General features: G+C 48.9%; 1 protein-coding gene across 1 annotated transcript in view; it reads left to right on the top strand.

Moving 5' to 3' along the window:
- Positions 1–7,290: 7,290 nt before the first annotated feature.
- Positions 7,291–13,344, top strand: part of RETREG1 (reticulophagy regulator 1) — a gene marked incomplete at its 5' end in the record, with an annotated part of 72,200 nt that continues 66,146 nt past the window's right edge. Inside the window, one exon of the mRNA XM_084260529.1 lies at positions 7,291–7,559. Within this exon, the coding sequence (XP_084116655.1) occupies positions 7,291–7,559 (269 nt within the window). The remainder of the gene's footprint in view (positions 7,560–13,344) is intronic.

Raw genomic sequence — 13,344 nt, 5'->3', positions numbered from 1 at the left:
GAAGTGCCTGGCACTACCTCTGCCAACCTGCCATGTAATGATGATAAATAATGAATCGATCTTGCTGCTGTTGAGGTGAATAAAAGCTTTCATAGTTGTTGATGCATGGAAGAATGCAGAGTGTATACCATGTAATAGGCACACCTGGGTTTTGAAGTGAGAACACTGTTCCTTAAATTATAAAATAATTTAAAATTGATTGAGGAGATGATCTATTCTTGCAAATTATTTTGCTTCAGTAAAAGTTTATTCCAAGAATATGTGAAATTTTGTACGAGAGCCAGAAATTGTCTCCTGCCTGTGATCTCTTCCTGTTAAAGCAGCAGAGTCTATCTGAAGAGAATAGAGGAACATGTGTCACAAATCAGAACACTGATTTTTACTTTTATTCCTATTTTGAAATAATGGTTTATGTTTTCAGAAGATCAAACGTTGTAGGAGCTTACCAGAGCTCATGAAAGAAAAAGTAGATCTGTACTTCTGGGAAACCACAGTGATGCAACTGCTGCTATGCTGTGTAGGTTGATTACATGGGAAATCAGAACAGATGGGAGCGTGAGAAGTTAAAGGGTTCTGGGAAGAGGCCCGTGCCTTGTCCTGCCCTTCTATGGAGAAGGGGAGTTCTACTGTTCATGCTGTGGTCTTCAGGATTCAAAACTATGGCATGTTTTCTGAGAACAAAGAGCCGCCATTCCTGCCCCACTGCCCACCTCCTGCCGCTGGGCCGCTTGGCTCACACAGACACCCTGCTCCCCCCGGGCTGGCGGTCAGAGAGCCTCCCAGCCCTGCCCTGCCCTCGCTCTGCTTTGGGGCACCTCCACAGAGCCACCACCCCCAGGCTGCTACACCGACCTCATTGAAACCCTCACGGAGGGCACAGAAGGCTCCTGTGCCAGGTATAATACTGCCTGTGCTGGGTATAATACCACCACAGCAAGAAAAGGCCTGGGACCCCACTGGCCGGGCACACTGTGAGGGCAGACTGGGCAGAAACGGTGCAGTCTGCCCTGGGAATAGAGTGGCAGCTGCCACAGAAATGCAACTGTGCATCATCTTCTTAGCACATCTTAAAGCTGGCAGTGCCTTCATTCCATCTATGCCCTCAGGCTTCAGTCTAGCGCTCTCCCTCTGCCTCATAATACTCACATACCCATTTGTCAGGGTGCCAGAATTCTTAATTAACTTAATCACACAAGTTAGGCACAGGAAATTCCTTCACCCCTGAAGTGTTGCATCGGAAGGCTAGGTTCCAAGCCCCACATTTCCGAGGCGTACGGCTGTAACAGGTACACACAGGTTTGCACCAACACCTAGTGCAGACACGCTACAGCATCACGCGTCATGCTGGCCTAACTCCCTGCTGCAGCAACTCGTGCAGAACGGCGGGGCAGATCCTTAGCGCCGGCAGAATGTTTCTCATAGCACCTACACTCCAGATCATTTACAGCTCTACAAAGTACATATGGGAGCGTACCAACCAAATATGAGACCACTGCCCCGTATATAAGTAATTCTGCCTGGTGCCAGCCCCAGAAACCCATGGCCTTTCACTCCATCAGACAGAGGAATGCAGCTACCAGCTGTGCTGTGGCACAACTGTCCTGTCACACACACACACACGGCTGCAAGGTGGGTGAGATGGTGGGATCGGCATTGGCAAATGCTTTGTGGGGCTTCCTATCTACCCCCGTTTCTTTGAAAACCACCGAGCGAAGTTAAACTCGCATCAGAAGCAAACATCTGAGAAAGTTCAGTCTGGAAGGAACCCAAGAGTATCTCCTACAGGCCCTCACATCACCACAGACGTTTTGCCTTTGGTGCAACACGTCAAAACCTCCACATGCTGCGACAGCCTCGGGAAGCGGGCAGAAGAGGGCAGCAGCAATCCGAAGAACTGAACTACACAAAGCGGGGTTCCATCTGCAGGACGCGTTTTCCTCAAAAGACAACACAGTCTGGGGAAGGAGAGGGAGGATTTAGTCCTCTCGTCGTTCTTGCTGTCTGTCAGACGTGTGATTAGGGCAAGCAAGAGCTACTCAGGCAGCTTCTCAGACATGCCAACACCCCCTTACATATCTAGCTTTGGACAGTCACAACGTGAAAAATACATTAAGCGTCAGAGGGGCTGGGGAAAGGGCACACCAATAAAGCACAGTGAAACCTCAAAGGCCAAAGTTGCCAGTTTGTAACTGAACAGTCACTCCTTTCCTTAGGTAGGTGGGAGGGGTGTGTGGTGGTGTGCACGCACTCTGTTTAATTCCACTTCCCTACCCACATCACCCTGTTCTGAAGATTGTTCCTGAACGTCTATGTAGACATTTTCCCAAGGTTTCTTGTCTAAAGTTGACTTGTGTCCAAATTATTTGTTCCTGTGCCAGCAGTCTTTTGATTTTAATACTTTTTTCTCTGTGTATAGATTTTTACCCACTCCTCCCTCCCAATACAGTTTGTAAGTTGCTGCATCATCTTCCAGCCTTCATTCTCTGCTAGACTACTCAAGCTAAAGCTTTTTTTTTAAATAAACTTTTCTCAAAAGCAAGTTTTCCATTCTCCCTTATAAGCCTCGTTGCATCTTTCAGCATTTATTACAGTCTAAGTTCTTTAAAAAACAAAGGAGGCGGGAATGGTACAGTGTGCTAAACACCTTCCTGTACTAACACCTTACTGTTGCTTTATAGCAACAGGACTCATAGTTTCATCTGGTGAAAGTTCTTGACCTGTACCTCGCAGCCTCACTAGTGCTGTTCATAGTGACATCCCTTTAGTTCTGCATGGGAATCCTAGGCTGATGAAAGGAGGGGATGAAGGGCCAAACTGATCATCTGACAAGCCTTTGACTGTTTTTTTACATTATTACATCTCATTTCTCTTACTCCTATCCATTAGAGCATTCAGTCCTTTATTTATAATTACCCTACTTAGCTTTGCTTCACCCACATCAAAATACTGTTCAGACAATCATGCTGCTAATGAAAACATCTGCAAGGAGCTCCAACCCACCCCAGTAACACAGTTATTAACATCTGTGATTTATGTTAGCAGGATCCCTTAAAAAAATTAAAACCCCCTTTTTACCTCCTTCCCACCCATCTTATTTTTGTACAAATTCTGATCCTCTGCATCTTAAAATAGCAATTCTCAGACTTTTTAGATCACAGAGTTGACCAAAGACAGGAGCTAAACCTATAAAGGCATTATTGCCTGTCACGTTTATTCAAGCAGATAATGCTGTCTAAGAGATTACAGTAATTAGGTAATTAGTTAGATCCATGAAAACCAATTATTGATCTCCCACGTGTCATTATTACACAGACAAGATCAGCAACACAGTTTGCTGTTGAACACATATAAAGTGTTGTATAAATGTTTTGTTGCTGCACACTATGATTTCTGGGCTAAAACTACTTGGTTTAAGTGGTTTCTTAACTGGCTTTGTCCATAGCTGTTGAGCTTGTCAACATAGATTTCTTCTGCAAACTCATTTGTCTTGGGTCCTGAACAGTTACATCAGAAATACCAACCTTCCTGATTCAAAGCTGACATGTCTTTATTATCCACCTAATGCTGCAGCAAGAGCTCAAAACACAGTGCATGTGTTTTGCCAGCACATATAGCGTTACACCAGCTCAACTCTGTAAAGCCTGGGTTCAGAAAAGCCCCCCACTGCATTTGAGAATGGAACTCTTCCTGCTGTGCTCACATGCATACACCATACAAAAAGGACTACCTGAGGCAGAGCTATCAGAGCATCCTGATCATGGCCTCTAGTACAGAAAACCTAAACCAGAACAAGCGTGATTCTCCTACGTGTCACTTCGTTGCCAGGTTCTACTCTCCAAGCTTTGAGTTCGCAGGCGTTAAGAAGCAGCATAACCCAGCCCCAAACAGTATCATTCCTGGGTAAGGAGCAGCATCAGCATTCATAGAATCTTGTCATTCTTTCGTTACATCTGTTCATCTTGTACCACCTGGTAGTTTCAGCTTTACAAGGCCAGTAGGTCTCATGAATTCCAGCTGCCCAACAGGTAAGCATCCCAGTGCTCTCCAGGGCTCCGTGTGGGGCCCAGCTCTGTTTAATGTCTTTATCAACCGTCTGGATGAGGGGATCGCCTGCGCTCTCTGTAAGCTTGCAGGAAACACCGAGCTGTGCAGGAGCATTGATCTGCTTGAGGGTAGGAAGGCTCTACAGAGAGATTCCAAACTGGCTGGGTCCATGGGCTGAGGCCAGTTATATGAGGTTCAACAAGGCTCAGTGCTGGGTCCTGCACTTGGGTCACAACAACACTACGGGCTTGGGGCAGGGTGGCCGGAAAGCTGCCTGGCAGAGAAGGACCTGGGAGTGCAGGCTGACTGCTGACTTTACATGAGTCACCAGTGTGCCCAGGTGGCCAAGGTGGCCAAGAGCATCCTGGCCTGTACTGGGAACAGTGTGATGAGTAGGATAAGGAAGTGATTGTGCCCCTGCACTTGGCGCTGGTGAGGCCTCACCCTGGGTGCCATGCTCAGTTCTGGGCTCCTCACTACAAGAAAGACATTGAGGTGCTGGAGCGTGTCCAGAGAAGGGCAACAAAGCTGATGAAGGGGCTGCAGAGCAAACCTTCTGAGGAGCGGCTGAGGGAACTGGGGTTGTTTAGCCTGGAGAAGAGGAGGCTGAGGGGAGACCCAATTGCTCCTTACAACTACCTGAAAGGAGGTCATAGTGAGGTGTGTGTTGGTCTCTTCTCCCAAGTGATAGGGCAAGAGGAAAGAGCCTCAGGTTGTGCCAGGGGAGATTTAGATTGGCTATTAGGAAAAATCCTTTCACTGAAAGGGTTGTCAGTCGTTGGAACCAGCTGCCCAGGGAAGTGTTTGGGTCCCCATCCCTGGAGGTATTTAAAAGACTGTGCATGAGGTGCTGAGGGACAGTGTTCAATGGTGGACTTGGCAGTGATGGGTTAATGGTGGGATTTAATGATCTTAAAGGTCTTTTCCAACCTAAACGATGATATGGCTCTGTATGAGCATTTTGAAAGGTCTGAATTAGGAAACTTGAATTTTTCTTATTATGCTGAACTCATTCTTGTATGCTTCTTCTGAACATTTCTTTGCAGACCCAGTGTTCAAAGCATCAAGTTTTAATTTTGTCCTACCAAATAATGCTGTCTACCACAATTCAGCATAATTACGTATATGCTAAGCAGTCTTACAACCTCAGGCAACTAAATATTTCATGTTAAGGCCACTTACAAGCTTTTGCAAGCACAGACATTGCTTAAGATTTGTTTTATAAATGAAACACAAATTGGATTTGTAAATTACAAGTTCTCCTGGGTTTTTTTTTTCATTATTTATATTGGGAAAGTACCTGGAAATACTATGAGGATATAACTAGGTGAATGGATGATGGTAGGGCAGTGTATGTCGTTTACCTTGACCTCAGTAAAGCGTTTGACACTGTCTCATTGACCTCGGTGGCTAAACTGAGGAAGTGTGGTCTGGAAGGTAGTGAGGTGGACTGAGAGCTGGCTGAAGGGAAGAAACCAGAAGGAGAGGAGAGAAAAAAGGAAAAGAGAAAGAAAGCATTGCTATGAAACTATTTAAATCCATGACCTACTCCCACTTTGAGCACAGCAATGATGTGACTAGAACCACAGAAGATGTTCTGTATGTTTCCCCTCAGGTACAATTCCTATACTGCATAGAGAAGTAAAATTACTTCTTCCCAAGGTCATCTGGTCAAAATGCGGAGTCGTGGCAACCCACAGTTAACGGTGTAAGTCAATTAATTTTGTGATCTTACTTTGTCTTCTTTTACCTTGAGGAAAAGAAGACATGTTGACCTTGAAGTGAGTATGGCTCTTCCCATCTCCCGCCAAAAAATTCTTAAAATCAAGCTAACGGTGGGCACTCTAAGCTAGAAACAGATGTTAAATCCTAATACAAAATTCTCCCGAGTTTGTTACTTTCCTCTTGCAATAAAAGATATTTAATTTTACACAGTTTACACATAGAGATGTGCCCTTTGCTGTAAGTTTTTGGCTGTTCCTGTTCAGCAACATATACGCGAGTGACCTTTCTCCCCAGGAGGCCTGCTCGCCAGAATTCAGCTCCCCAGTAACCCCATTAGCTATGACACACATCATCACGGCAAGGACTGCGTCAAGCTTCCACCTGGAGCCTGAGGCCGGCCAGGCCTTTAGCAGTGTCCATGCCAGGACACGGCGGTACAGATTCTCAAGGAGGTTTTATGGATAATTAAGGTGCCGATGGAAGCCTCCTTCATCTGAGGGTGTCAGAAGAAGCACCCAGCGCTGTGACAACAACTTACTCCCATTTTGGGGGGGAGCAGGGGGCTGGAGGGGGGTGTGTGCTGCTTGGCTGTGGGATACACAGGAGGAGGTGGCTGAGAAGGAGTGCCAGTAGTAACGCCTTCTGGTAGGTTTCACAGAGCCGCCACACCACGTCCCCGATCAATGAGGCAACGGTCTGGCTCGCCAGCGTTCCTCGGCAGGGAGCCAAAGCCCCCAGCGCCGGTACTTGGTCGCTTCTGCAACCTGCGCGGACACCTGCGCGCCCTACACGCACCGCAAGGCACCAGCGGCTCGGAGCGCGCCTCCCTGGCCGGGCGGGACAGCGCCGGGAAGCGGGGTGAGGAGGGGAGCGGGTTCGTGAGGGGAGCAGCTGCGAGAAGCGGGGTGAGGAGGGGAGCGAGTGCGTGAGGGGAGCAGCTGCGGGAAGCGGGGTGAGGAGGGGAGCGAGTGCGTGAGGGGAGCAGCTGCGGGAAGCGGGGTGAGGAGGGGAGCGAGTGCGTGAGGGGAGCAGCTGCGGGAAGCGGGAGCTGCCGGGCTTCCCGCTCGGCGCGCGCGGGCGAGCCCCGCCGGCCGGGCACTGGGCAGGCGGCCCGGCGCCGCGCCCTCCCCTCGCGCACGCCCCCAACCGTCCCTCCCGCCGACCCGCCGCTCGGGGCGGGGCGCCCACGAGGCACCGCCCCAAAGCACCTGTCACGCGCACGCGCAGCCCCTCGTGACACCTGCGGGGGGGGGGGGCGTGTGGCGCGGTGTGTCGCCCGTCGTGTGTGTCGCGTCGCGCCCCCCCCTCCCTTCCGCGCCCCCGGTGTATTCTGGTGCGCGGCTTGCGGTGACGTCACCGACGCCGGTGGGTGGGTGGGTGGGTGGGGTGCGGCGGTTGACGGCGGCGCTCCGGGTCCCGCCCCTGGCGCTGCCCGGCTGGGGCCGCACCCCTGCCCCGCCTCCCGCCGGCCCCGCCCCGCCCCGCCCGGCCGAGCGGCAGCCCGGTGGCCGCTACCGAGCCATGGCGAGCGAGGCGGTCGCGCAGCCCCGCGAGCCGGAGGCGGGCGGGGAACGTGGCGGCGGCGGGCGGGAGCGGCCGGAGAGCCTCGAAGAGCGGGTCGCGACGGTGGCCGGGGATGCGGAGGTGTCAGGCGGGGCCGGCACGGCCGCGGCTGCTGCGCTGCTGGGGGAGACGGGGCTGGCGGTGGGGTGCTGCATCGCGGCGGCGCTGAGCTGGGAGCGGCCCCTCCACAGCCTGGGCGGCTTCGTCTGCGCCAACCTGCTCTTCTGGTGAGCGAGCCTGGCCGGGGTGGGGGCCGGGGCCGGGGTCGGGACCGCCTCCCCGCCCAGGGAGAGGGAAGCCCCTGGCCGGCACGCCGCCGCCCCGCCCGGCGACGGGCGCCTCCTCCCCCAACCCCGCGCTTCGCTCGTCCCCCGGGAGGAGCGTTTGCCTCGCTGCCTCGCTTCCCGGAGGTCCGCTGGCCGCCCTTTGTGGGGAGCCGACCCGGTCACCCGCGGGGAAGGTCCCGCTTTTCCTCTCCACCTGCGCCATCCTCTCCCCTGCCCCCGGCGGCCGCTCTGGGGGCAGGATATGGCGCTTGCGTTGCTTGCAGCTGCTTCATGGGGTTCTGTCAGCATCTGCTTTCTGCCTCCCTTTCCCCCCAGTTCCGCGGAGTAGCGAGCGCGGAGCCCGGGGTCGGAGCTGGCCGGAGCGGCCGCGGCGCGCCCCGCTGGGAAGCCGCGTTTCTCGGCGCTGAGATGGGCGATGGGCCTTGGGGTTGCGGTGCGGAGTTCGGACACCTCGTGCGGTCGGGCCTGGTGCCCGTAGCGTGTGCTGCGCTGCTGCCGGGGTCCCGTACCTCCCAGTGCATCGTAGCGGTGTGTGCGGTGCTGGATCGGCGGCCTAGTTAGTGGAGTTGTTCTGGAGTGGGCACGGCGGGAATACTGCTGCAGTGCACCAGTTCTTTTTTTTTCTACTGAGCTTTTTCTGGTGAGATACAGTTTTGTTGACTGAACCCCCAGAAATTAACATAGGGAACATGTCCATTGCTGTGTGGGTAACAACCCATTATTTCTGTAGGAAAGCCTTGTCTTTGTATGTGGAACTTCTGCAGGTTTTTCCCCTGATCTTAGAATTTGGCGGTGCCTACTTTTTTTTTTTTTTTTTGATTTTCCAATCCCTTGTAATGCTGCTATATGCCTGCTCGCTCGTGTAGAGCAGTTTCTGTGTTAGGGCTCAATCAGATAACACTGCTGAGACTCTCGAAGTGAATTGTGTTTCCCCTCCTGCGGCTAGAACTGCCTCCTTTCCTCTTAAGTGAATGAGGGGCAAACAAGCAAAGAGGTAGATTAATTGCAAACTCTACTTGGTTTAACCCAAACAGTGTGATGTTTAAACATGAGATCCAAGTCATGGAAAGAGAAGTTTCTGAAGCTTTACGTTCAGAAAATCTCACTCTTGAAAGTGTTTTCAAAACCAAGGAGCAGTATGTGTGATGTGTAATTTAGGTTGACTTTTATTATGCATCTTGCTCTTAGGTATCCTTGGTAAATCTTTTCATTGAGAAAGTTATGTAGGTTTGCTCTCATTTTCTGCATACTTCAAATATCATCTGCTCTTTCAGCAATATGGAAGGGTTGTAATGTGTCCTGTGTTCATCTGGGATACTTCTCTTCCCAGCAGCTGGTATGGTGCTGTTTTTTGCATTTGGGACGAGAATAATGTTGGTAACAGAGATATTTAGTTGTTGCTAAGCAGCATTTATAAGTAAGGACTTTTTGGCTTCCCAGCCCCTGCCAGCAAGGAGGCACAAGCCTTCCACAGGAGGTGCACAAGCTGAGAGGGGACACAGCCAGGACAGCTGACCCAAACTGGCCAAAGGAATATTCCATACCAAATGACGTCATGTTCAACATGTAAACTGGGAAGAGTTGGCAGGGGAGGGTCATGACCTGGGGACTAGCTGGGGCATGAGTCAGCGATTGGTGAGCACTTGTGCTGTGCATCACTTGTATTTTCCATTATTATTATTAACATTATTCTTATTTTCCTTTTCTGTCCTATTAAAGTGTTTTTATCTCAACCCATGTGTTTTACTTTTTTTTTTTTTCTCCTCTCTCCCCCACCCCACTGGAAGGGGGAGTGAGCGGATGGCTGTGTGGTTGCTTTAGCCACCTGCCAGCGTACACCACAGCAAAATGCTTTATGTTTCTTTGCAACAGGATTCTGATGAGGCTTCCAAGGACAGCATCTGACAGAACACATTTCTGGGTCTCAGACAATAGTAGCTGCTGAGCAGCCTGTTTGTCTGACTCTGATGATAAGCATGCATTATGTACTGTCCAGTCTTAGTAGCAGCTTGTGTAAACACTGTTTGAAATTACTTTGTCAAAATGTATAGTTTCTTACTGTCCAGATGAGTCAGAATGGCAAAAGTCAGGGCAAAGACTGTTTGTGTTTTTGTGGCATTGCTGTACCTCATCAGGAAGTTCGCTGTCCTAGTGCCGGGAGATTGGAGAGGCGTAGACAAACTAGGAAAAACGTAGGAGCAAGTAAGGCAGTCACTAAACTTGCGGGGTTTGAGACACCAGGAAAGCTCTTGTTAGCAAACCTATGAAATCTGACACTTTGAAACAATTGTTTACATCTGGTTTCATGTTTCCCTGCTTTGGCGTTGGCATCTGAGTGTTTGCAGCACAGAGGTATTTGCTGTTGCTCCCTTTCTTGTTTGGGATCCGACTGGTCAGTGTGGTTTGTGCTGACTCAGCCAGTTGCTGCTGATTCTGGACCAGGAATGAGAGTTCACCCCGGCTGCTGGTGAAGTCACCCCTAACAGGGCTTTGTGCTGGTCGGAGCCTGTGTTGAAGGAACGTTTCCTAGCCACTGCCTCATGTGCCTCAGGTTTTTTTTCATCGTGTGCCTGCAAGTACCCCTACCCCTGTGCAAAGGTTGTGCTCCCAGTGTGTAGGGCCTGTAATCTTGGTGTTTCTTGAAGCTGAGAAGGGAGACTTCTGTCATTGTATTGGCAATAGTGTTGGTGGAAGAGGGATAAAGGGAGGTGAAGTTTAATTTTACATTTTTTATAAAGTTTAATTTTTACAGTTTTACCCTACAGTAAGGTAGTGACTGATACTTCATTTCTCCCATCCCTTTAGTTGTGGTGGGACTGTGTTTTCCCTCACAGTTAGTTTAGTTCTTGTATGTATGCCATTCAAAATACTTCATGTGTAAACTGTTGCAGGAAGAGCTGCTGAAGGTCAACCATTTCTGGGATGTCCTGTCTCAAAATCCATTTTTTATTTATTTTATAAACAGATTATAATGTCTTTCTTATTAAAAATCTTTTAACTGTGGTAGTGTATATAAAGGCATTTTCAGTATTTGCTACTGAAATAATACTGGGTGTAAGAAATTTACTCAGTTAATTTCATTAGTCAATTCCATTTTCTTTTTAAATATTACTAACAAATCTGCTGGAGAGTTGGGCAGGGAGAAATGTCATGAAATACAACAAGGGTAAGTGTAGGGTCTTGCACCTAGGGAAGAACAACCCCAGGTACCAGTATAGGCTGGGGACTGACCTGATGGAGAGCAGCATAGGTGAGAGGGACCTGGGGCTCCAGGTGGACAGCAGGATGACCATGAGCCAGCAATGTGCCCTCCTGGCCAAGAAGGCCAATGGCATCCTGGGGTGTGTTAGATGGGGTGTGGTTAGTAGGCAAGAGAGGCCCTTCTTCCCCTCTACTCTGCCCTGGTGAGACTGCATCTGGAATATTGTGTCCAGTTCTGGGCCCCTCAGTTCAAGAAGGACATAGAACACCTTGAAAGAGTCCAGCATGAGGCCGTAAAGATGATGAAAGGACTGGAACATCTTCCTTATGAGGACAGGCTGAGGGAGCTGGATCTCTTTGACCTGGAGAAGAGGAGCCTGAGGGGTGACCTCATTAATGTCTATAAATATGTAAAGGGTGTCAGGAGGATGGAGCCAGGCTCTTCTCAGTGATGGCCAGTGACAGGACAAGGGGCAATGGGTGCAAGCTGGAGCATGGAAGTTCCATGTGAACATAAGGAGAAACTTTTTCACTGTGAGCGTGGCAGAGCACTGGTGCAGGCTGCCCAGAGAGGTTGTGGAGTGTCCTCTGGAGACACTCAAAACCCACCTGTATGTGTTCTTGTGTGATTTAATCTAGGTTGTCCTGCTCTGGCAGGAGGGTTGGACTAGGTGGTCTCCAGAGGTCCCTTCCAACGCCTAGCATTTTGTGATTCTGTGACTGCTTAACAAGGCTTGAAGTAACTAGTTCTTGATTGTGGCTTCAGAACTTTCTTAGACTAGGCAGTACTGTCAGTTTCCTTGGATTTCTAAATAAAGGCTGTGCTGAAATTCAGACCCTGTAAGAGCTGAGCAGATACATACCAGCATATTTAATGAACTAACACTTCATAAAATTTCCTCAAAAATGAATGAGACAAGGCTGGCAGTTAAACTATTTCTGGTTATTGAAAAATCCTTTGTCACTTACCACTGTCATTACTTATTCACTGTGAATAGCTTTAAGCCCCCTGCCACAAACGACCCCAGTTGAAAAACTTCATAATGAACAAGGGCTAAATATGTATTATTTAGCAACTAAATAATCTGAGCTGTGGTACGAATTCTGCTTTTACTCTGTAGATAGTTCAGAAACTGAAGTCAAAATACCGCATGCAGAAAATAGGATATTCCCCCCCCCCCCCGTTTAACATACATAATACTGTCAATGTGAGTGATTTTCCCAAGAGCAGAGAAACTCTCTGCTGGTGCCAGAAGTTTAGCCCAGATAGTCCAAGTGTTAGGTTGTTGACAGATAACTTGTGATCTTAGGTTTAACCTTACACAAATCAAGCAGTCAATCATCGATTTTAAGCCTAATTATTTTTTTTGTCTGGGTATGGGCTAGGGCAGATAGTGTCAGCTTTTCATTTTTATCCTCCCAGTCTGTCAATTTAAATACTTCTGTGAGGTCAGAGGAATAAATTTATTTTTAAAAATACTCTACTGTTATATGTCCTTTGTAGTTTGCTAAGAGTTGTTTCAAATGTGTGTTGTGTATTTGCAGATACACATTTCAAACAACACATTACAGTCTGCGAGGTCATCCTTAGATGACCTCTGCTAGAAAGGTTATTCCAGATATAAAATCAAATAGCTACTTAAATATTGGTAACAAAGCCACATTCAGGGTTTAGTGGTATGGTGTTTCGTTTAAAGTATCTAATTTGTGTTAAGATTTGTTATTTGTTTGTTTTGATTGAGTTTAAAGTATACAGGTCACTTTAAGATTTGTTACTGAAACGTTTCTTACTTGAAATCTCAGCTTGGCGATGACAGTGCTTATGGTGGAGAGATCTCAAAGTACTTTCCACTCATTTATTCTTTTGATGTAAGAAGCTAGTTCGGGACTAAAAGCTTCTTTCAGGTGTTTGCACAGAGACTGTAAAGGTTGCTACTGCTACATTTTGATGGAAAACAAGGTGTGTGTGCCTGCATCTGGATTTTTATTCTTGTGGTGGCTTGACTATGACTAGAGGCCAGGTGCCCACCGAAGCCACTTCCCTCCTCACCTGGACAGGGGAGAAGATAAAACAAAAGGCTCGCCTTGTGGGTTAAGATAAAGACAGGGAGAGATCACTCACCAGTTACTGGCATGGGCAAAACAGACTCAACTAGGGAAAATTTAATTTATTAGCAGTCAAATCATAATTGAGTAATAAACCCAAATCTTAAAACACCTACCCCCAACCCTCCTTTCTTCCTGGATTCTACTCCTGATTTTCTTTTCCCTCCTCCCCTGCAGCAGCACAGGGGGACAGGGAATGTGGGTTGTGGTCAGTTCATCATCTCTGCTGCTCGTTCCTCCTCAGGGGGAGGACTCCTCACACTTCCCCTGCTCCAGCATGAGTCCTTTGCAGAGGCTGCAGTGCTTCACAAACTCTCCAGCACGGGTCCCTTCCATGGGGTGCAGTACTTCAGGACCAGACTGCTCCAGCATGGGTCCCCCATGGGGCCACAGGTCCTGTCAGGACCATATGTGGGCT

The sequence above is a fragment of the Gallinula chloropus genome, assembly GCF_964237585.1.
Source record: "Gallinula chloropus genome assembly, chromosome: 2".
NCBI lineage: Eukaryota > Metazoa > Chordata > Aves > Gruiformes > Rallidae > Gallinula > Gallinula chloropus.
This window is presented reverse-complemented; position numbering and strand designations above follow the sequence as displayed.